We start from the raw sequence: 23635 nt of genomic DNA, 5'->3' as shown, positions 1-23635 counted from the left end.
TTCTTCCACCTTCCCTTTTCCTTTTCCATCTTTATTTTCTTCCCTAACATCCCCCTCAAACTCGAGGGTACTTCAAGTACTCCCAGTTTGGATTTTAGTGTGTAGAAGTGGGAGTTGTTGAATGGTTTGGTGTGGCAATCAGCTAGTTGGTCTGCCAAAGGAACATAGTGGATGGTGATTTCGCCTTTTAGAACATGGTCCCGTACAAAGTGGATGCCAACTTCTACATGTTTAGTTCGAGAGTAAAACATCAGGTTTGCAGCTAAGGCCCCTGCCCTTAGATTGTCGCACCATATGGTCGGTCGAGTTTTTTTATTTTAATCCCATCTCACTGAGTAGTTGTTGAAGCCAGAGAACTTAGGATGTAGCATGAGCTAGTGCCCTGTATTCAGATTCTGTACTCGACCGTGCAACGACCGTTTGCTTCTTTGATGCTGTCTCTTATACACATCTAGATGTGTATAAGCTCACTGAGTAGTTGTTGAAGCCAGAGGACTTCGGATGTAGCATGAGCTAGTGCCCTGTACTCAGATTCTGTACTCGACCATGCAATGACTGTTTGTTTCTTTGAGGACCATGAGACAATGTTATTTCCTAAAAATGAGCAGTAGGCAGCAACCGATTTTCTATCATCAAGATTTGAGGCCCAATCAGCATCTGAGTAGGCAGAGACAATTAAGTTCGGGCTTGGTTGGAAGTAAAGTCCATAGTGTTTCGTGTCGTTGATATAGCGAAGTACTCTCTTAGCTACCTGCCAGTGTGCATCCGTTGGAGTTTGAAGGAATTGACTCAGCTGGTTGACTGCATAAGTAATGTCCGGCTATGTGTGTGTTAATTACTGAAGGGCGCCTATGGTGTTGCGAGATATATAAGGATCAGAGATGGGCTACCCATCGGTCTTCAATAGTTTTCTGCCTTGCACACTTGGTGAGGGCATTAGTTTCACGTCAATCATCTGTAGCTTGTGCAGTAGATCATCCACATACTTGGGATTTATCAGGAGACCAGATTCTGGGTAATGAACTTGTATTCCCAGGAAATACCGAAGTTGTCCCAGATCCTTGAGTGCAAATTGAACATCAAGAGTTTCAATGAGTTGGAGTTTCTCTGTTAATTTAGAATTATTACATGTGATAATGATGTCGTCGACATAAACAAATAGAAAGATTATTGAGCCCAACGTTCGTTAGATAGACAGTGAGGTGTCCGATTGAGAATGATGAAATCCCCATTTTGTTAGGACAGAGTTGAGAGCAGTATTCCATGCTCGTGGAGCTTGTTTTAGGCCATAAATAGCCTTGTCAAGTTTGCAGACATGGTTCGGATATAGAGAATTGACATATTCGGGTGGTTGGCACATATATACATCCTCGACGAGTTTTCCATTTAAGGATGCATTGTTGAAGTCAAGTTGCCTGAGAGACCAACCTTGTGACACAACAACACTGATTACTACTCGGATTGTGGAAGACTTCACGACAGGGCTGAATGTCTCAGAGAAGTCCACTCCATGATGTCGATGAAAGCCCTTCACAACTAGTCGGGCCTTATACCGTTGTATTGAGCCATCCATGTTTCTCTTGAGTTGAAATATCCACTTGTTTCCAAATATATTGTGTGATAGAGATGGGGGAACCAATGTCCAGGTCTTGTTCTTTATGAGAGATGAGTATTCCTCATCCATAGCCTTATTCCACTGAGGAGTTGCAAGTGCACCTGTGATTCTTGTGGGCTTTGTTTAAGACCAATTAGTAGCTTTGCTTGTTATCTAGGCTTTGGGTTTAAATATGTCAGCTTTAGCTTTTGTTATCATGAGGTGAGTGGGAACTGGTGAGAGGCAGGAGGAGATGACAGGTTTTGGCAAGGTGGTAAAGGATGGATTATCAGTAGGATGTGGCGTATGTGGTATATTGGGGTTGTCATGTTGGACTGGGCTGGTTTGAGTCGGGGGCAACGACGAGTGATGGGTAGAGCTCACCGATGGAGAGAGATTTGGACTATGGTAAGATGCATAACTTGGAGAGGATATTTGGTTTGTGGTGGTGAGCTGATTGAGGAGATGATTTCGAGGTGGAGTGTTGAACTTCACTGGTTCGGTAGTAGAGGAGCTTCCTGCGAGTGTGGCATTGGCTATGACTGCTCTGATACCAAGTTGAAGAATAAGTAATTTTGTTTTGAGAATGCCCTTTCGTCTTCCTTCTCTTTGTATTCAATCAATGCTTAGGTATATACAACCTATTTCCTTATATACACATTGTCCTTCAATGTGGTTACGTAATAATACAAAAGAATAAAGAATATTACACATGGCTTGCTCTGGTTGGTGAAGAGAAATAATTCTAATAAATTCTCAACAGAATGTGGTGACTCATTTCCAATTATTCTTCCACCTTCCCTTTTCCTTTTCCGTATTTATTTTCTTCCCTAACAACTTCATAATAACACATTCACATTCAAAACATTTTGACCTTTAAAACAAATTTTTTTAAAACAGAGATGACAATCCCAAATCAACTTATTGAATCAATAAGTAAAATAAATAAAACATTTATTTGGGATCCCTTAAAGTCATTTGTAGAGAAATCTATTAAAAAAAAAAATTTCAACGCTAAAATATAGTATAAAACATTCAAATAACTTTTTTTTTTTTTAAAAAAAAAAACATAAACTCAGTGGAAGTGTTTTCTTTTGTTCCTATATGGCTCTCTCATGGGTCCTATATGTCACTCGTCGAATTGTTTATGTCATTACTTGAAAGGGTGAGTAAAAAAATACTCAGTAACCCCACTATCAAGGTCAGACTATGCATTTATGTCCTATAAATGCAAACATATAGGTGGGACATATACGCACTCATAGATGGTCGTCTAGTGAAGAGCTTAGCCCATCCTAACACGTTGGTAATATGGTGAGAACCATCGGTCCATGGAGCTGTAACATAATTGTGAACTCATCGATCTATGACGCTGTAACATAATTGTGAACTCGTCAGTTCACGGAGCTATAATGAAATTGCGAACTCATCAGTTCACAGAGCTGTAATGTAGTTGTGTACTTGTCGGCTCATGGAGCTATAATGTAGTTGTGTACTCGTCGTTTACGAGCTGTAATGTAGTTGTGAACCCATCAATTCATGGAGCTGTAAGGTAATGATGTTAGGATGGCAGCCAACACTATCATTACATGACAGCTGTCATAACATTCGTAACCATCACACCACTAAAAAAAAAAAAAAAAAAAGTATTGTCTTAGGGTCCCACACATAAACATATATGTAAATAACATCGTGCTTATGGATTGGCTTTATTCATATCATGCTTATCAATGTAGACAAATCAAACAATATCACACTCATAGAATGATTCTAATCATGTCATGTTTTTAAATTCCATCAAAACAATTTAATTAACATGTTATAGTCTAGGTTGTCTGGTGCAAGGACAATTCTAGAAGTAAAATCACTTACCTTAAGATTAAGCTCAAATATGTTCAAGCAAGCTTATCTCCTCTTTGCTTAATAAGATCTTGAATCAAACCCTAAAATTATAACCTGAATTTAATTTCAGCTTTGGGCCAAATTACAATCCAGAAGATTAACCAAAGAGATTTTTACATAAATAATCATCTTTGGATCATAATTTTCAAAAATGTCTTTTCTTTTTTATTTTTTCAATGAAGACTTTTTGTAATTTTTATGGACAAATTTACCATTTTTTAAAGTTTTCGTGCATAATAGTTTTTTATATGATTATTCTTTTTATTTATTTATTTTCATTTTTTCTCATTGGGTTAATGATGGAGAGAGAAATTGTATTTATTACGGAGAGAGAAAATGTATTTAATATGATTTTTTTAACATTTTCAAATGGAGAGAAAAAAGTTGAAATGTTTTCCTTTATTTAATTTAATTGGAGAGAGAAAATACATTTAATGATATTTTATTTTCTATTTTCGTTGGTTTCATGTAATGTTTTTTTTTCCGGATTCATGGTCATTTAAAATACACCTCAAAACATTTTGTTATGTATTTGAAAATATTCTAACAAATATATGAAATATACCAGAGTATATAAATTTGAGATTGGCTCAATTCTTGACATAAATCACCATTTCGTTTCTCTATGTTGATCTTTTATATTATATGATTGATTCATGTTTGTTCACTTGTACATGTAGTATATTCCATTGTTTATTTGGAAACATTCTAAAACATTTATGAAATATACTGATAAATATATTTTATATCTACTCAAATATTCATGGTTATTTTTAAATATACCTAGAACTCAAATACTTTTTGATATGTATGTCAATATATTTTATTGTTTATTTGATATATATATCCCAAGTATTATGATATATATGCACTTCTAATTAGGTATCGATATTTTGCTTTGATATGTATGTCTCTATATCTTCGAATATCATTTTAGATGTTTGCAAATATTCAAACCAATATATGAAATATACTAGTAAAATGGTAAAACATTTTTCAATATACCAACTTATTTTTAAATATACTAGTAAAATGATTTTTTTTTTTTTTTATATATATATACCATAGTTTAGATTCATGATTATTTTTAAATATACATTAGAACATTTGCCTTAGATGTTTGCAAATATAAATAATATATGAAATATACTAGTAAGATTAGGAACGAATATATATAAATCACAGATGAACTTAATGTTCAATATATATTAGTGTATATATCATAATAAAGAAAGTCTCAATAAAAAATTGAAGATATATATCACAATATATATCGAAAAATCACCTTATATATCGAAAAAGAATATATATATCACAGTACATATAAAAAAACCACCCTATGTATTGAAAACAAAAAATCACCATACGACAGTATATAAAACAAACACCACGTATGACAGTATATATAAAAAAAACCACCATATATACCATCGTTGACCGTCATCATCCAGAATCCCACGCAAGTAGTTCATCCCATGTTGGATCCGTTCACCCCACACCGGAAAAATAACCCCACACCAAATTCGCTTGCCTAGGCCGGAAAAATCACCCCACACCAATCTCCTAACCCAACGTCGTAAAAAATGCCTCACACCAGAACTGCTCGCCACATGCCGAAGATGTGCCAGATCTGCTCGCCCCGCATCGGAAGAATCGCTCTACGCGTCGGATCTGAGGAAAAAGACGACGACTAGATCTTGGCAGGTGCGTTGTCAATGATGGCAAGGTGGATGGACGGAGGGAGATGATAACAGTGGCAAGGTGGATGGACGGAGGGAGATGACAACAGTGGCAAGGTGGACGGACGGAGGGAGGTGGCGATGATGGCAAGGTGGACGAAGAGAGAGACGCAACAACGAAAATATGAGAGAGAGTTTTGAGAGAGAAATTGAAGAAGATAAAGTGTGAGCTAGATATAAAAAGATGAAGTGTTGGTTGGATATGAAAATATGAGAGAAATGAAATTATTAAAAAGAAATCATTAATAGAGGTGTGTGGGATATGAAATTTTTTTCCACTTTTGCATAAGAGAGATGAAATTATCCAAAAAAAAATCATTAATGGAGGTGGGTGGGATTAGGAGTGTTCAAAAAACCCGATAACCCAAAAAGATTGATCAACCCAACCCAACCCAACCCGTGCGGATTGGGTTGGATTATCAACTCATTTAGGGTTAGGTTGGGTTCAAATAAATGAAAATTTTATGGGTTAAGTTGGTTCGTGAATTCACCTAGTATAACCCGAACCAACCCAAATTTATTATTAACTTTAAAAAATACATTTTTTTATTACTTATAACACAATTATTTATACATATATTGGTTTTAATTTTATTTAATTTAAATATTTTTTTAATAATTTATTATTCAACAATTTTGAAGAGTAGTTTTTTTTTTTTTTTTTTTTTTTTTTTTTAGAAAGAAAAAAATCACTATATAAAATGAAATTGAGTTGTTAATCTTAATTCAATATATGAAAATAATTAAATTAGATTTTTACATATTTACGTTTTGCTTTTTTTAAGAACAAAATTTTAAATAAATGACCCGATTAATCCGAACCAACCCAACCTAATCCAACCCAAATATTTCATAGTTGGGTTGGGTTCATTTTTTAATAAAGATTATTTGGATTGAAAAAATTTACAATCCGAATAATTGGGTTGGGTAAAAAGACTTTCAACCCAACCCATACACACCTTTTGGTTATAATTAAGGGCTATATGGGTAGAAACCCTTTAACCAAAAGTCACAAAGAAACGCTTACCCGCTTGACCCAAAACTACTTCAACTTCATTTGAGATCTCCACTTTAAACATAAACCACATATAAGGCTTCCAAACCCAAAACGACAACAACCATATTGGATCTCTATAGATTTTGGAGTGTTAATTCTCACTGAAAACTTATCGAATACCCTTGAAACTGTTGGACAACAACTTCAAAAGCTCCAAATTGGCAACCTAGTTAGAAATTTAAAACAGGCAAAGAAGATGAAAAGCCAGAAGGAAAAAGAAGCGGCAAAGAGAGGAATGAGATGAAACATTTTTCTTTCGTGAATATTTATTGTATTTCTTTCTTGTATTTTGTATTGGTATACAGAGGCATTAAATAGCCTTATACATTTTTAATAATAAAGAATAACAAATATATTTGTACACTTTTGATTAGTTGGGATAAATATTCCCTCTAACAACCTTTTCTTCTAGAAGGATGATGACATAGACTAAATGTGCTGACTGGGTGGCTGACTGGGTGGCTGACTGTTTGTCCATGTATGCTGCTGACTTGTTGTAACACCCTAAATTTTGTTAGTAATGTAATTTCAGTAATTTATATTAATTAAGGACATTTTTGGAATTTTGGAAGTCAAGTGTAGCTGCGGAATTTATTTTTGACCTTGAAAATTAATGACATGAATTAATTTCGTTTTGGGAAGAAAATGAATTTAATAGTATAAAATGGAATAAGAAAAGGAATAAAATAAAGTTTGTTTTATTTTATTATTATTATTTTATTTTATAAAAACAAAACTTAAAATATTCCCTACTCCCTCACGCGAGTCCGTCGACCCCCCCCCCCTGGATTTTTCCATTGTCACTTTCACGTCCACCGCTGAAGCCAAAGCCGCTCTCAACCCGAAGTCGTCCGAGCCGCCGGAGTTGTTCGACTGCCAGATCCGAGCCGAGTTTTCCACCGTCGCCGACCCAGCTTACTCTCATTGCGTTGTTGCAAAAGCTCCACCCCGCCCTCCGGATCTGCACGTCTGCCGCTCTAGTCATTGCTTCAAGTTCTCTCCAGCTGCAGTGCCTCTTAACCCTCTGTTCGCCATTTTTCGCCACCGTCATCGTTGGGTTTCGCCAGATCTAGTAGTTTTGGGTAAGATCTTTTGTGAAGTTTTGGGTAGAAGATTGGGCCCCCATCAAGTTTGAAATGAAAGCTAACTTATTCGAATTATTTTTGGCTTTAGATTTGAGTTTGGGAAACTGTTGGAGTGGCTGTCCAGTGGGTTCGAGTTCATTTTCGACAAGTTTTGGTAAGCTTGGAGGTTTCAAAACCATTTTGTTTTGGTTGATGTTGTTGTAAAATTTGGACTTGGAAACTTAATAATGGTTTATGTTTTTGGTTGGCTTTGTTTGCAAAGTTTGGGAGCGAGTTCAACTTCAACTTTAGCTTTTGAACTTTGATCCAAGATTATTCCATTCTAAGGAGAAGATAAACTTGTTAGTTATTTTGGGCTTAAGTCTGAGGTAAGTAATCTTACTACTGGAACCACCTTTGTGCTGATAAATTTATGATTTATGTTGGGGATTGTAAGACTCTGAGATTTAATGGATTGTTTAGAAAATATATGTGAGCATGTGATAATATGTCTGAAGCGTGTTAATGTATGAGCATGATTTAGAATTTTATGAGATATATTAAAAGGATGATTGGGCATGAGCTTAAATTATGAGTTAAGCGACACTACTTCATAAATGTCTTAAAGTTAGGTGAAAGTTGGAGCATTTTGTTGATGTGCTTATTGATGTGACTTATTATGAAAGTGTGTAAGTTATATAATGTATTATGAAATTTCAAATGTTTGATTGTTACATGAGTTAGTGCATGAAAGTGTTGTTCTAGAGTGGATCCATTAATACTAGATTAATTACGTATGTTGAGGTTAACTAGCTTGACCTTGATTAGGAGATTTTAGAGGATTCATGATTAGGTGAATGTTATATGTAATATGAAGTTAGATGCAATCTCTTTTCCTTTTCAGACTATGTAACTGCATGAAAGTGATGCACGTCCAAAGGCGCTAGTACATGATAGAGATGTACTAGGGCTGGTGTGTATGAAAGTGATACATACCTAGAGGATCTGGGGTGTACGAAAGAGGTACATACTCAGTGGGTTATGTGTATACAAAAGAGGTGTATACATAACTAGATGTACGAAAGAGGTATTTACTCAGTAGGTTAGGTGTATACGAAAAAGGTGTATACTTAACCAGGTGTACGAAAGAGGTACACATTCAGTGGATTATGTGTATACGAAAGAGGTGTATACATAAGTAGATGTACGAAAGAGGTATATACTCAATAGGTTAGGTGTATACGAAAGAGGTGTATATTTAACCAGGTGTACGAATGAGGTACACATTCAGTGGGTTATGTGTATACGAAAGAGGTGTATACGTAACCATGTGTACGAAAGAGGTACACATTAAGTGGGTTATGTGTATATGAAAGAGGTGTATGCATAACCATGTGTATGTAAGAGATTGTGTTTCCTTCGGGATTCACTAGAGGTTGTGGGTCCTACGGGACTTACTAGAGGTATTAGACATATTTAACTACAGTAGGATATAAATAAGTTTTTCATGTATATATGTGTTCTATGAGGACTAGAGTAGTTTATATGCTCTACTAGGGGTAGGCATCTAGAGGACATAGATGCTTAGCCTAACCTCAGTGGCGGGGTTACTTACTGAGTATTTTATACTCACCTTTTTCTCATGTTTATGTTTCAGGTGAGAGTAGGGATGCGCCGACGAATGACAAGCGGAATTTCTGATCGAGCCACTGAGACCAGTTTTATGCTTCCGCTCATGAGATTTAAACTTCTTTTCATGTTTTCTTAGCTTTCAGTGTTGATGTTTAAAACTTACTATTAAGAATCGCTCCCAGATTTATTTATTATCATTTATGATTTATGGGTACCCTACCGCTGTTTTTAATATTTGAAATTAAATGCAAAGTCTTTTAAATTTACCTTATTTAATTAGCATTTATTTCACCATAACAGAGTGTCATTTTAAGTTCCATGCATGCATGTGTTTAGTAACGACCTAACTTAAGTCCTAGAGGGTCGGGTCGTTACACTTGTTCTTCTCTTTCTCTAACATCCCCTCTCAAACGAGAGGGTACATCAAGTACACCGAGTTTGAAACGAAAAGACTGGAAGTGAGAATGTGTGAGAGGTTTTGTGAGGCAATCAGTAAGCTGACTTGCCGAAGGAATATATCACACTTCCAAGGCTCCACGAAGGACATGATCTCGTACAAAATGAGCATCGATCTCAATATGTTTTGTTCTAGCATGAAACACTGGATAGGTGGCTATGGCAGCAAAGCTTAAGTTGTCACACCAGATGATTGGTTTGACAGAGGACAACATCCCAAGTTCCGACATCAGTTGATTGAGCCGTATGACTTCAGATGCAGTGTGTGCTAAGGCCTGATATTCAGATTCAATACTAGATCGGGCTATGACTGTTGCTTCTTAGACGACCAAGAAACTAAGTTGTTTCCAATAAATACACAATATGCTGCAACGGATTTTCGATCATCAATGTTGGAGGCCTAATCTGCATCCAAGTAGGTAGAGACTGATAGGTTAGAGCTTATTGAAACAATAGACCGTAGGATTGTATCAATTGCAGCGGAAGCACAAGGATCATCTAAGCATTCAAATTCATTAATTTTGGCATAATATAAAGCATGTTTCTGCAGAAAAATGGGTTTCAAGACATACCTCTTATAGAACTTCTTCAAAGCTTCTTCTCCAGCTGCAATCTTCTCCATATCTTATTGTAGACTACCTCAAGATCTTCTTCACTATTCTCAGTGCTCTAGATTGAGTCGTGGGACTCAAAACAAGCTTGAATCAAGGGATAAAGGAGAAAAGCTCACTGCAACAACCTTTGTTGAAGAACCTTTCTTCAAACCAAATTTTCTCTTAAAATTTTGTAGATTGCATGCCCGATTTTCACTCCAATCTTCTTATTATATTGTAGATCAACATGCAAAGAGAAAAACTGCATGAGTTACAACTCATGCTTGGAGAAGACAAAGCAAATATATTGCTTAATGAGTGAGCTACTTTAAAGATGGATAATGGAAAAACCATTTTTCCATTAAAGTGTTTTAGTTTTCCAATTTTCCTTTTTCAATTTTATCTAAAAATCAAATTTTGATTTAAAAAATCTATTTGATTTTAAAAATGAAAAATTAATTAATTTCATAAATTAATTAATAAATAAAACTTAATTAATTTAATATCAAATATTAAATTAATTTTAACACATATCCATCTTTATATATTTAAATCATATTTAAATATATATAAATTCTCCTATTCCATTTAGTTCTAAAATTAATCATAATTATATCTTATATAATTACAAATTCCTTTAATTCTAATTTGAACGTTTCAAATTAATTTATCACGCTATTCTAAAGCTAGTCCGTTATGAGCTAATAGGGAGACCTCGTAGACCTACAGATCATGGGTTCCAACAATCCGAGATTAATTGGCTAAACTCATTAGACTAGATTAATCTCCATTCATTAACTAATGGATCATTCCACTAAAGCCCATAGTTGCACTTCCCTCACTGTAGATATATTATGTCCACATGATTTAACCATAACCAACAAGTCGAATCTTCACAGGTTGTTCGTAATAAGAACTGGGTCAAATATCTAATTTAACCATAATTAATTAATTGGTCTTATTCCTCAAGTCCCTACTGATCCTCTAACGAACAACTAGTTTGTGATCCAATCACCAAACTAAACTCTCTCAGCCTAGTGAGAGGGTGGAGCCCCTTGTTCAAGACTTGGATTTAGTACTTGAGAGAACAACCTTTCTCCTATCCCTAAATCGGGTATGTGTGAACTCCGTCTTGCACCCTATGTCCCTAGCTATCTATCCAGTCTTATCCCTGAAACGGGAGTCTTATTGAGCCCGCGCTGTTGAGTCAACTCTCAACTATGCAAATCTAAGGGCAATCCCGAATAAACAGGAGTTCATAGTTAGCTTAGGATTAAGATCGAGTTACCTAGGTCATCTAGGTGAAATAGTCAGTCTTAAATAGTAAACAACGTTATAAAGTAAAAGTGACTTATTTCTTGGTTCGGATCTTATGCAAACTCATTACATAGGACGCCCCCACTCCTCATGTCATAACATGTACGAATTAAGATCACATCATATGTAGCACTTTACAACTATTTGTAATAACTACAGAGTAGACCACATCCAATGGTGTTACCAGAATAAGGTACCCAACCTCATTCATATACCATAGATCATTTTGACTATTTACTCGAACTCGATCCACTTTTATGTCTCCATATAAAGTTCAGGTACTCATACAATAGTCATGGGCCTTAGTTTATTGGATTTGGACTTTCATACAATTTATGAGATCAATAACAAATATATTGATAATAGAAAATGTTTATCATTTTACAAACTGTGAGTTTTTACGACATAAAACCCAACAATACTCCCACTCGGACTAAAACTCCAGTGGATCAATATATACAAATATATACAATGTTGAGTTTACATGGAGAGAATAAAATATACAAATACAATAAATTAGGGCATCACAATACCCATCAATTCTCCCGCTTGCCCTAGTGATACAAAACTCGTAGACCTAGTCCTACTAAATGTCCCTCAAACACTTTAACTAAGAGGGTCTTCGTAAATGGATCAGCTAAGTTGTCTTGGGAAGCAATCTGAGTGACAACGATGTCTCCTCTGTGTACAATCTCCCTGATGAGATGGTACTTTTGTTTGATATGCTTTTCCCTTTTATGGCTTCGTAGTTCCTTTGAATTTGCAACTGCTCCACTGTTGTCACAATAGAGAGTGACAGGCAGGTGCATGTTAGAAACTACTTTCAGATCTGTCAGGAACTTTCTGAGCCATACTGCTTCTTTTGCTGCTTCGTTTGCAGCTACATACTCAGCTTCCATTGTGGAGTCCGCAATATAACTTTGCTTGATGCTCCTCTACACAACTGCTCCTTTTTTAAGAGTGAATACTGACCCCAAAGTTGATTTCCTTGAATCAATATCGATCTGAAAGTCAGAATCAGTGTATCCAGTAAGGATCAGATCCTTATGACCATACACGAGCATATAATCTCTCGTTCTTCTAAGATACTTGAGAATGTTTTTAACAGCAGTCCAATGGTCATGACCAGGATTGGACTATATACCCCACAAACTTGCAAACCACCAGGGAGAAAGTCAGAGAAAAGAAACCAAAACCCCACAAACAAGGGACAACAACAAAACAAAGAACAACGGAAAGTTCAAAAAGAAAAAACATTCGTAAACACACTATATAAGACAAAGAAGATCAATCCGCTAGGAAGCAACACGAGCACGAATTGTAGAAACCATAAGGTGAACTAGAGCAGACACCGACCTCGGTCTACTTCCATGCAGTCGCCGGTTACGCTCCTGCTAGATGTAGTATATGGAAGCACACCAGAATACATGGAATAACTTATTACGCACCCCTTACCCGACCCCACTCAGCACAACCAATTCAACTCCACATCCCAACCCACCACCTGATACAACGAGCCCAACTAACGCAACACACCAGACCATACCTCTCTCCCAAACCCACACTCAAAAAATAAATGATCTCACGACTCCACACCTCCCCCACACAGAAAGCACCCCCCTTCGAACAACATACCCCAATTCCTCAACCAATCCCGCGTACCCAACCTGTCCCTCACAGCTAACCACGCACAGAAGGAGTGACGTGGAATACCACCACCCACCCACAAAATACCAGTCCAAGACACCCTAGGACGATGAGGACGCAAACTCTCACGCACTAGCGATAGAAAACCGACCATTCGCATCCGACACCCAAACCCAATAATCTTCCCCCCTCACCCTAACCCTACTGCCTAAATAAGACCTCATATCTCAAGAAAGCTCCCAAGACACTGTAAGCCACCTCTAACCTCCCTCACCATCTACGAACTCCGAAAACCGCGCCTCCAAACTACTCCCTGCATCATAAACCATCGTAGACCCATATGAATCTAAAATCACTTCCCTCGGCAGCCAAGGATTCCACTAAACAAAACAAGACCATCCATCACCAACCATCAAATGAACCAAATGCTTGAATCTATCTCTACTTCGCAAGATAGCCCTCACGTACCAAGACCTCCTAACCTCACTCCGAACAACCCACAAAGACCGTAAAAAAAAAAAAAAGAATTTGTAAATAGATTATATACTACATTAAAAAGTGAGGAGGTTAGAAAAATATTTTTAAAGCATTTATGTTGATGCTTCAATTTTATAATTTACAAAATATATCATTAATAATAGATAGTAAATTTATTAATCAACACTTATCAATATAGTAAATAAATGCATTTTCCAATTACTATATCTATATATTTTTTAACTATGAAGTTTTTGATACCTTATTTGGTAATCATTTTGTTTTTAGTTTTAATTTTTGAAATTTATATTTTTTTTCTCCTATTTTTTTTTCCATACTTTTTACTTTTCTTAAAGAAACATTATTTAAAAAAAACATGACTTGATTTTTAATTAAAACATTGATAGTAAATAGACAACATAACATAGAAAATTAAATAACTTTCTTTTAGTCATAATATGAAACCAAATTAGTAAACTAAGTTTATCTTTATTTAGTTTGAAAAGTTCATTATATACTTAAAAAAAAGTTAACCCGCAGACTTTTTAATAAACAAAAAAAAAAGTAATAAAGAAAACAATAGTTTCAAATTATGTCAAATAACTTTTTCAAAATGAGTCCTTCAAGAAATATAAAAGTTTAGGCGATTTTTTTTTCTTGAGTTTTGAATAATATGTGCATTTAGTCCTATTCAAAGCTTTTATTACAGTTTATTATTTCCAATGATGTAAAAAATTAAAAATATTTATTTTTTGAAAGTCATCTTGCCACTTTAGAATTTGATCCATTAAATTTAATAATTTTATCAATGGAGGGACTTTTAAACATACTTTTAAAAATTCAGGATTAAAATGACTCATTTAAAACATTAGAAACCAAGACCATAAAAAAATATTTCTTAATGGATAGATAATTGATTGTAATTTAATTACATCATATAGATTAAGTAAACGGAATGTGAAAAGCTAAAATGTAAAAGTTTTTCCTCAAAATACATTAGTTCCAAAATTAATATATTTATGAAATTATAATTAACTATAGAATATGAAAATTTTGGAAAGTTTTATAGTTTTTCATTCACTTCATTTAACCTTTTTTTTTTTTTTTTTTAAGCAGGAGGCATAAAAGCAAGCGACCAAATGAGAAACCCTAACTAAGGAGGAGAGGAACACACTCAATAATTAAACTTTTATAACAGAGTACACGACAAATTATTGACAAATGAAAAATACATAACTTAATTTTGATATCATTTATGGTTGAAAAAAGATTCATAATTGTACTAAGAAAAATCATAAACATTTATATAGAACCCAGAACTAATTTTAGATATTTCTAATTTTAAAATTTTAACTTATTTAATAATAATAATAATTAATTTTGATATTATACTTTACAATTACATTGCATATTAAATAATAAAACAAATGTATCTATTTATAGTATTATAAAAAATTTAGTAAATAGAATAATAGTAAACATATATCACGTGCATTGAACATGATAATGATATATATATATATGTTCACCAAAAAGTTTTATAATACAATTTTTTTGAGTTATTGGGAATATTAGCTACTCATAATATAAAAATTGAAAATGTATAAATAATTCAATTATTATAAATAAGTTAAATTATGTGTAATGTAGATGTGTCCATTGGTCATATGTCACTTATCCATTATCTCATGCGTTGTCCATTTGTCTAAATATTACACACTATTAATGTCATGTAATCCATACTTGCCAAATTATCATTTGATGGATTTTAAAAGACACATATTGATCAATAAAAAAAATTGGAGAAAGTGGAGAAATCCATTATTCGTTATTCTATTTACTTTTTGTTATATATATATATATGAATTGGTACAGGTTTTTATCATTTTTTATTTGAGTTGAATAAATTTTGCGATTCCAATCATTTGAAAAAAAAAAAGAAAAAAAGGAAAAAGTCCAACCACCCAAGTCCCACATCGAAAAGTTTGTATGAGAAACTACATTATTTAAATAGAAAGATGAAGTTAGTAAGATACGACCTTACTTGAACAGGATCTGTTCTATAGGTTGTACAACTGTGTCCTTGAGTTCTAAGGAGATAAGAATCAAAGTCTGGTGGATGAATTATTTGCCTTGTAACTAGAGCGTGAGTAACTGCCAATGAACCTTGGCTTCAGTGGCTGTAGATGATCGTTCTCAGCAGGCTCCAACCTACTGGGATTGGTTACAAGGTGATCTGACAGACTTCAAATAATTTTTCCTCCTCTGTATGTACACCTTTTTTTTCGTTGGTGCTTCGGTTTTCTGTGTAGGAGGGTTTGAATTTATGCTACTATTATATGGTTTTATGAGATTATAAAGATGAGAGGTTTTACTTGGAAAGTAGTTAGTTTATGTTCGTAAAGTGTTTGATGAAATGTCTCCAAAAATCAGAAGCTAATTCGTCAAGTGTTTTTGTTCTAATTTTCTGTTTTTCTTGAATGTGGTGAATCTATGCTACTGCTATATGGTGTTGTGTGAACGGATTTGAAAGATGGGGGATTTTACTAAGATGGTGTTGGTTGGTATTTGGTTTATGCTCATAAGTTGTTTGATGGATGTCTCTAAAACCAGAGGTTCATCCTTTTAACCGATGCTTACATGGCTGTTTTATCCTTCCGTTTTCATGTTAAACTCCCTAAAGCTAAGCTCGAAGTCCACTGCAAGAATGTTATTTGTTGGAGTGTTTTGATTTATTTTCCATTCTTCTTCTAAGGAGATATTACGAAAGGTCTGGGTACTTTGGTTTTGGGGTGCAATTGGTTCAATTTCAATCTTTGAATATCTAAATTCTACGACTTTTAAATGTTCAAGTAACTGAAGCAATGATCATACAGGTATTCAAATTAGATGTTGGTAAATCTTATTTCACAAGATGGTGTGATCCAAAAAAGAAGGTCCAGTTGTGCTTTATTATCGCATTGATGGTGTTTCTAGGTGGAAGAAGCAACAAATTTCAAGACCACTTCTTTGTTACTCATGATTTGTGGTGCATTCTCTTTATATGTCCTTGTGCATTCTCGTTTTTTATTGGACTATATATGAAGGAAAGAAAGCATCTATAATTCCCAATCGATTAGAGCCTCCTTTAGGTTGACTTGGATTAAGAGAAACAACGGCTTACTTGACAACACCATTGTTTTTTATAGATTTTTTTTCAACTTCACCAATCTATTAAGTCTTAACCAATGAATCTCAGAAGTACACCAACGTCTTAACCAATGTATCTAAAGGCTTAAGTGCAGATCTTATACAACAGTAAAATGTTTGAGTTGTTTGTCTTGTATTTTCCATAATGAAGTTCCATTAATCACAAGTTTTTCAACAAGGCTCTGTCTGATTTCCTCTTGGCATTGGGTTTTGGACTGAGAAAGGCTAGAAAGTATACATTCAGCACATGTTCAGCTTTGCACTTGTTTGTATTGGCTATGTTTCAGTTATTTCATTTATCCAAAGTTGGTCGTATTATACCAGAATATGTAGTATGATTATGTGTAATTAGTCAGCCAGCTGTGAGTTTTGTTGACCCCCATGAATATTTATACATTTCATTCATGGAGAATTCAATCGAATGACGTTTTCTCTGCCGCACAATTTCTATGGCAAATTAAACTGTAGTGAAAGCTCCTTCTACACGTTCAACAACTTCATCTCAATGTCATAACTTAATGTTCTTTAAACACAGTTTCAAGCAGCCAAATCTGTGGCTAGGACTTGTTCGACATATAAGGTAGGTACATGATATAGTTCTCCCTTGCCTGTATACTTGTCTGGGTGGTAAATTATTGATTTTGGTGCTTCCATGCACATTTGTTTATTTGAAGGAGTTATTTGAGCCATTATCTTATTTTCAACTTCTGTTATTTTGCTGATCGGCGCAGTTCCTGAGTGCATTATGTTGGCACTATTTGATTATTAAATTTGTTATATTTTCAGGAGGTTCTATTGTTACCCAGTTTCAGTATAATTTGCTTTCTGTTAGTAAATTAACCAAGGACACATCTATTATTCTTCAATTTCTTGGTTACAGGACAAGTGGTGCAGCTTGAGGATAATTGGGAATGGTTGTTTGAACCATGGCTTGTTCTTACTTGATGTTTCAGTTACTGGATGAGTTTCTGTTGTTTCTCCTAATAAATTATGTGTTCTATTGTTCTGCTCTATAGCATAGTTGTCATCTTCACCTTTCTTATTGTTCTCTGAACTCCTTGAAATGAACTTTGAATTTGGTTCTTCAACAGAACATTGTGATGGTCGTTGTCTTGTTTGTTCTCTTGCTAAAAAACGGAGAATGTCATTCATATCAAACAACCATTATTCTGCGAGTTGGACCTTCTTTTTTGGATCACACTATCTTATGAAATAAGATTTACAACATTCAAGTCGAGTACCTGTACGATCAATCATCGCTTCAATCACTTGAACATTTAAAAGGCCTACCATTTAGATAGACAAAGAGGTAACATATCAAAGATTGAAAATTTGAAATAGATGCATCCAAAAACAAAGCTACCCAAACCTTTAGTAATATCTCCTTAGAAGAAGAATGGAAAAGAAACTAAAAGACTCCAACAGACAACATTCTTGCGGTGAATTTGAGCTTAGCTGCAGCAATTGTAAAACAAAAGGACAAAGTAACCATATAAGCATCAGTAAAACGGTTAGCCTCAGGTTTCAGAGACATATCATCCAACACCTTACGAGCATAAACCAAATACCCACGATCGTATTAAACCCCGTCTTTTTAATCTCAAACCACCATAGCAGTATTACAAATTCAAACCCATTCAAGAATTTAGCTATATCATATGCATTTGTGATTTGGGCTTTCGGATTTGCATGAAATCGGTGACTTGGGTTTTTTGATTCACATGAAGTTGGTGGTTGAGGTTTTTGATTTAGGGCTCGACATCATTTGGTGGGTTTGGGTGTAGGATCTGAGTGATAGAAGTTTTACAAATAGCAAGGCGATAGGGTAAATGGAAGAAAATGACTTAACGAAGAAATAAAACTAAGAACAGAGAGTGAGATATGAAGAGCGAGACACTGAGAGAAAGCAAGACAATAAGAAGAAGAGGATGACATACAAGAGAATTTAAGATTATAGAGCGAGAGCGAGTATCTAAGAGTGAGATAGATAGATATACTATTAAGACCAGAGAGAGTAAAAAGACTTTGACTACTTACTTTATTTCCTTTGGTTTAGCTAATGAGACAAATTGTTTTGTATATGCAGATCTACGATGTCAACAAGTTTAAAGATATCTGAGTGTGATTGCTTTCCTGGCCAAGTATCGAGCGGACAAGATTGCCAAGGACAAGCTTACCACCAAGCAGCTTGAGATGTTCAGGAGAACAATCTGGGCAGTTTGCGGACAACAACTTTGTTTTCAACAATCTCGTTGTCCATCACATGTTGCTAAGATAAGTTAAGGCCTAGAAAGCGAATGCTATGAGCTTCTCCATAAAGGGTGCAATTGTTATATTTTCGAAGGACCAGTTTCTGTCGAGGACTAGTTTGTGGTTGGCCCTCGCTCAAGTGGTTTGAACTAAGGAAGCTTCTTAAGAATTAGAGAGGAAATATTTAAGTAATAGGTATAGGTCTAACCCATTCCACATCAATGTTTTGGAAAAACAATAAAAGCAGTTGGAGTTTCAGAATAATGACGATGTGGTGAAGATTATCTTAATGTATTACATCGAGGTTGTAATGATGGAGAAGATTAAATAGAAGAGTGCAGTTGATCGAGAACTCTTTGAGACTATAGAGGGCCTAGAATACTATAACAACATGGATTGGGGAAACATTATTTGGGAGAGGACACTAGAGGATCTTCAGACTGCATTGAAAGACAAAGTTGGGATCTAGAAAAAGAAAGTCAAATCAAACAAATACTTCATTGAGAAGTACTCTCTTCGTTGGTTTCCTCAAGCTAGGTACCACATGTTGTATTTTTCTTATTTTTTGGTATAATGACCCTTAACTTTGAATATATATATATGTCATTTTTAGGTATATGGACATATGAGACCCTATTGATGAAAAAGAGGAGTGAGAAAAAACATACAGTTTATGTGAAAAATCCTATAATAGGGAGAAAAAATCACGATAGAGACTTATTTTTTATTATTGTTCTAATACACATAATAGAATGGAACAGATCAAATCAATAGACAATGGGTAACCGTTATTGATATTGTTAATAATATTCTATAAGCAATATATGCGTTTGGAAAAGCATTTACCTTTTTTATATAATTTAATATTTTAATAGGACAATCAATTTTATTTTGCAAGACTTCTCTTAATATCTTTAATTCAAAAAATAAATTTAAACCACTAATGTAAGAAAATGTATCATATTTTAATATATTTTCAATATTAATACAATAAATTTCATATCAAATATGAAGTTAAAGATATTTTTATATACTTGAAATTGTTTAAATCTACTTTTAAATGAAGAAATTGTTTGATCTATAATATAGTAAAAGTAATCAATTCTAAAATAATCTGCAAGTGATCCTATTTCTTCAATGTCAATATTATCATCAAATTATTTTTTTTTTTCTTTGAATCATTCTTTTTTCACGAAATCTTAGTTGTATTTCCATAATTTCTTTAGTTGAAACCATAGCATCGATGAATCTATTTTCTCTATATTTTTTTAAAAAGAAAACTAAACATTTCAAGTAATCTAAAGCAATATCAATATTCATATCTTTATGTTGTAGGACTTTACTCACAGATTTACAGCAAATAAAATATCATACCATATATAGTCATGCCTAAAAATAATTCAAAATTTCAAAATTTTCAAATTCATAAGGAATTAACAATTAACTTCACTTTTCACTTTTCACTTTTCACTTTAGGATTTTTATTAGTTTCTCCTAATTTTACTAAAGTGTCCCCTATTTGAGACCCTTGAAATCTAATTGCTTTGACACTTTCAATTCGACTTGCTCGTCGTGTTTGTGACAATGTTTGATAGTCAAGTTGGTTATGTGATCTAGCAAAAGTTTCCACCATTTTTAAACGAAGAAAATAAAGAATAAATATGTTACACAACTCCAAAAAAATGTCATAGCTCTATGACATGAGCTAATCATGACAGAAAGTACTAGATTGAGATTATGATAATCACAAGGTATATAAAATGTTATAAGATTATTTCTAGTAATCTTATATGTATATCCTATTGTTTTCCTTTCATATTAGAACCATTGGTATATCCTTGTCTTTTTATATTCGATATATCAAGTTTAAGATCCTTAATTGTGTTTATAAGCACATCAAATAAACCTTTTCTGGTAGTATCTTCAAAACTTTTAAAAATTCTAAAGAATATTCTTCTACTTTTATTAGGCTTGTTGAAATATCAACACACCTCAATTTAAGACATTTGTTTTTGATGACTTACCTCAAGTGTACAATCTAATATAACCGAAAAATATTTTGCTTCTTTAATTTGTTTCAATAATTATATTTTTTATTTCAAGTCCTAATAGTTGTATGAGTTCATTTTGTATATTATATCCAAGATAATGATAATGAATTTCTTTATTTTGAATACGACGAACATGTTCTTGTATTATTGGATCAAATTCGGCATTCATTTCAATTAAGCTTATATTTTTCCCATTATTTTTTTGATAAATTTTTTCATTACTTCCTTGAAATGTTAAATTATTTTTAGCAAGATTTTTAATAACAACAATAATTCGTGTCAATACTTTATTTCAATGTTCCTTTTTTTTTTATTAATTAATTCTTTAACATCTTTGTTAATTGTGTTACTTTTTAACAATAATTTATAAATCAACCTAAACATTCATACTAGATATGTGTTCATTACTAGTTTCGTGATTTCTAAGTCAAGAACTAAGATTTTTCTAATCATTAACTTCTTCATTAGGTAATTGAACTGTCTCAGATTTAGTATCAAATAACTTATAACAAAAACAATAAACTTTATCGAAATCCTTTGAGTAAACTAGCCAATTTCTATCATATTTTTTGCCATTAGATAAATTTTTAGTATAATGAATATTAGAAGAATGTTTAGAATTTTCATCTTTTGGAAATATTAAATGACTTTCTCTAATGGGATCTTTTTTGCTAATAAAATTAATTTATATTCAATATTTTTTCCATCGTCTTGGATCATATATATTATATTAATATACTATACATGTCTCATTATCATTCTTTTCTCCTTTTTCAATGTCCTCCTCGCTCTCTAGTTTTTTTTTTTTTTTTTTTTTTTTTTTTTTTTTTTTTTCATTTAAGTTTAGATTACATGTTTCATTTCCAAGCATATAATTATCTACTATTTTTGTTTCATCTTTCAATTTATCTATACTTATCATTTCTTCTATTATTTCATCGATTTTATCACTTAATAACAAATTTATTAGAGCACCTTTTTTTTATTCAATTAATTTTTCTACTCTTTTTTTCTTGTTGAGCTTTTCATATCCATATTCATATTTTCTAGTAGACATATTGATATTCTAAGTATACAAACATAAAAAAATCTTAAATGTTAAGGTATCGATCAATCAATAATATGAACTAGTTTTTTTTCAAAAAAAGGTAAAAGAATTTGAATGAAAAAAAAAAAAACTGGAACTTTAATTTAAAGTAGCTGGATTGAGTTGAGGAAATGACTTTTGCTCTAACAATTGATAATCAAACTAGGACTCGTAAGGCCACACAGAATACCGATAAAAATATGAGAGTCGAGAGAGATTTAGAGAGGGGGAGAGAATTCAACTTAAAATGAATCTTATCATACAAAATATATTTATGAGGGGAATGGAAAAAAATTTAGTTTTGGAAAAAAAAATGAAATATGAAAGATCTTCTACTCTCTCAACGTAAACTTATGAGTGAGCAGATTCATTATGGATTTTTTTAATAGTTTGTATTTTCACTATTATAAGAAAAACTATATATATATATTAAAATTTCAAAAATATTCTTTTAGAGTAGAAATTATAAAGAAATTTTTGACGAAAATTGAAATAATAAATGATGTGACAATAACTTGAAATGAAAATTTAAATCACTACATCATTTCAAGTTAGTCATTCTATACAATTTTAAGTCTAAGTTTACGTTTGAAATTCTAAAGGATTTCTACTAGAGGATAAAAATTTTAAACATTTATGAACGTATGAGGTAATAACGTAATTTTCAAAAGTATATAGAATTTTTTTTAAACAAATGACAAACTTGAAGGGTAATTGTTAAATTTTCCCTTCTTAAGGTGCATCTGAAAAGCTCAATTGAATGATACTCCACAATTCCTTATATTTCAAACAGTGGCCAAACTTGGTAGTCCACCCCCACCCATCCTGTCTATGATGTGTTTAGTTAAAATTACATTAAATTACAAGTTTAACCTTCTCAATTAAAAGTTTGTATTTATTTTGTCTCTATGTTTTTAAAATATGTCTAATACTAATAGTCTCTAAATCTTAATGTGTTTGATAAGTTATTGACAAATTTATTTTTTTAATTTATTTATTAAATATAAATATAAATTATATATCTAATAGAATTATACACTTCAATTTTGCGTCACATAATTTTTATAAATTAAAAAGCTCTAGAGTTGATTTGTATTCTATAAATTTTAAGGATCAATAAATACATATTTTAAAATGTAAGGGTTAAATAGGAAAAGAAACTAAGTACTACGAGAAAATTGAAAGAATTTTCATACTCCTATTCATTATTCATTGTTAGTCATGTTAGCGTATTTTAAAAAATAAAATGAGGTCTACTAATATTGATGTGAGTTCATTAATATTTATAAAGATAAGTCTATAGTATGAATAAAGAGATATAGAATTTTGGTAATATAGAAAAATTTAATTGAGTTAAATATATAATTTAACTTAGAATAAAAAATAAAAACGGTTGACTTTTTCCTTTTCTTTTTTATTTTTTTTAAGTATAAATGAGAGAGAAAAAGTTCTGCAAATGACAAAATCACGAAATTAGGTAATACAAACATGACTTAGGGATTTGTACCTTCACCGTTTTCGGTGAAAGTCAACGTGACCAAAGACGATTGTCGTTTTGCCAGCTTTTAGGTGCCGACCTG

At 32.9% G+C, this 23635-nt stretch overlaps 1 protein-coding gene and 1 non-coding gene across 6 annotated transcripts; both read left to right on the top strand.

Moving 5' to 3' along the window:
* Positions 1–15461: 15461 nt before the first annotated feature.
* On the top strand, positions 15462–19533 carry LOC120072859. Of its 5 annotated transcripts, none has more exons than XM_039025384.1 (4): positions 15464–15709; positions 16355–16506; positions 17203–17247; positions 17548–19533. In XM_039025384.1, the coding sequence occupies exons 1-4, from the start codon at positions 15665–15667 to the stop codon at positions 17564–17566; spliced, it is 261 nt and encodes an 86-aa protein (XP_038881312.1). In that variant the 5' UTR covers positions 15464–15664; the 3' UTR covers positions 17567–19533. The 5 variants fall into 5 exon arrangements, 2 of the variants coding, with proteins under 2 accessions (XP_038881312.1, XP_038881311.1); XM_039025383.1 differs by having other exon boundaries at positions 15469–15709; positions 18754–19533; XR_005480609.1 differs by having other exon boundaries at positions 15468–15709; positions 16355–17976; positions 18754–19533.
* LOC120074831 lies at positions 15513–15724 on the top strand. Its single transcript, XR_005481110.1, has one exon. It is a non-coding gene; the product is annotated as a small nucleolar RNA U3 (small nucleolar RNA).
* Positions 19534–23635: the final 4102 nt, after the last annotated feature.

The sequence above is a fragment of the Benincasa hispida genome, chromosome 3 (genome assembly GCF_009727055.1).
Source record: "Benincasa hispida cultivar B227 chromosome 3, ASM972705v1, whole genome shotgun sequence".
NCBI classification, from domain to species: Eukaryota; Viridiplantae; Streptophyta; class Magnoliopsida; order Cucurbitales; family Cucurbitaceae; genus Benincasa; species Benincasa hispida.
The sequence above is the reverse complement of the archived record's forward strand: the minus strand, read 5'-3'. Positions and strand labels throughout refer to the sequence as shown.

Bases quoted from the DNA above. Each gene is read 5' to 3' on its own strand.
- LOC120072859 (XM_039025383.1), top strand. From the start codon at position 15,665: ATGATCGTTCTCAGCAGGCTCCAACCTACTGGGATTGGTTACAAG. The intron at 15,710-16,354 runs GTGATCTGACAG...ATGATCATACAG, and splicing joins CTACTGGGATTGGTTACAAG to GTATTCAAATTAGATGTTGG. The intron at 16,507-17,202 runs GTGCATTCTCTT...CTTTAAACACAG, and splicing joins TTTGTTACTCATGATTTGTG to TTTCAAGCAGCCAAATCTGT.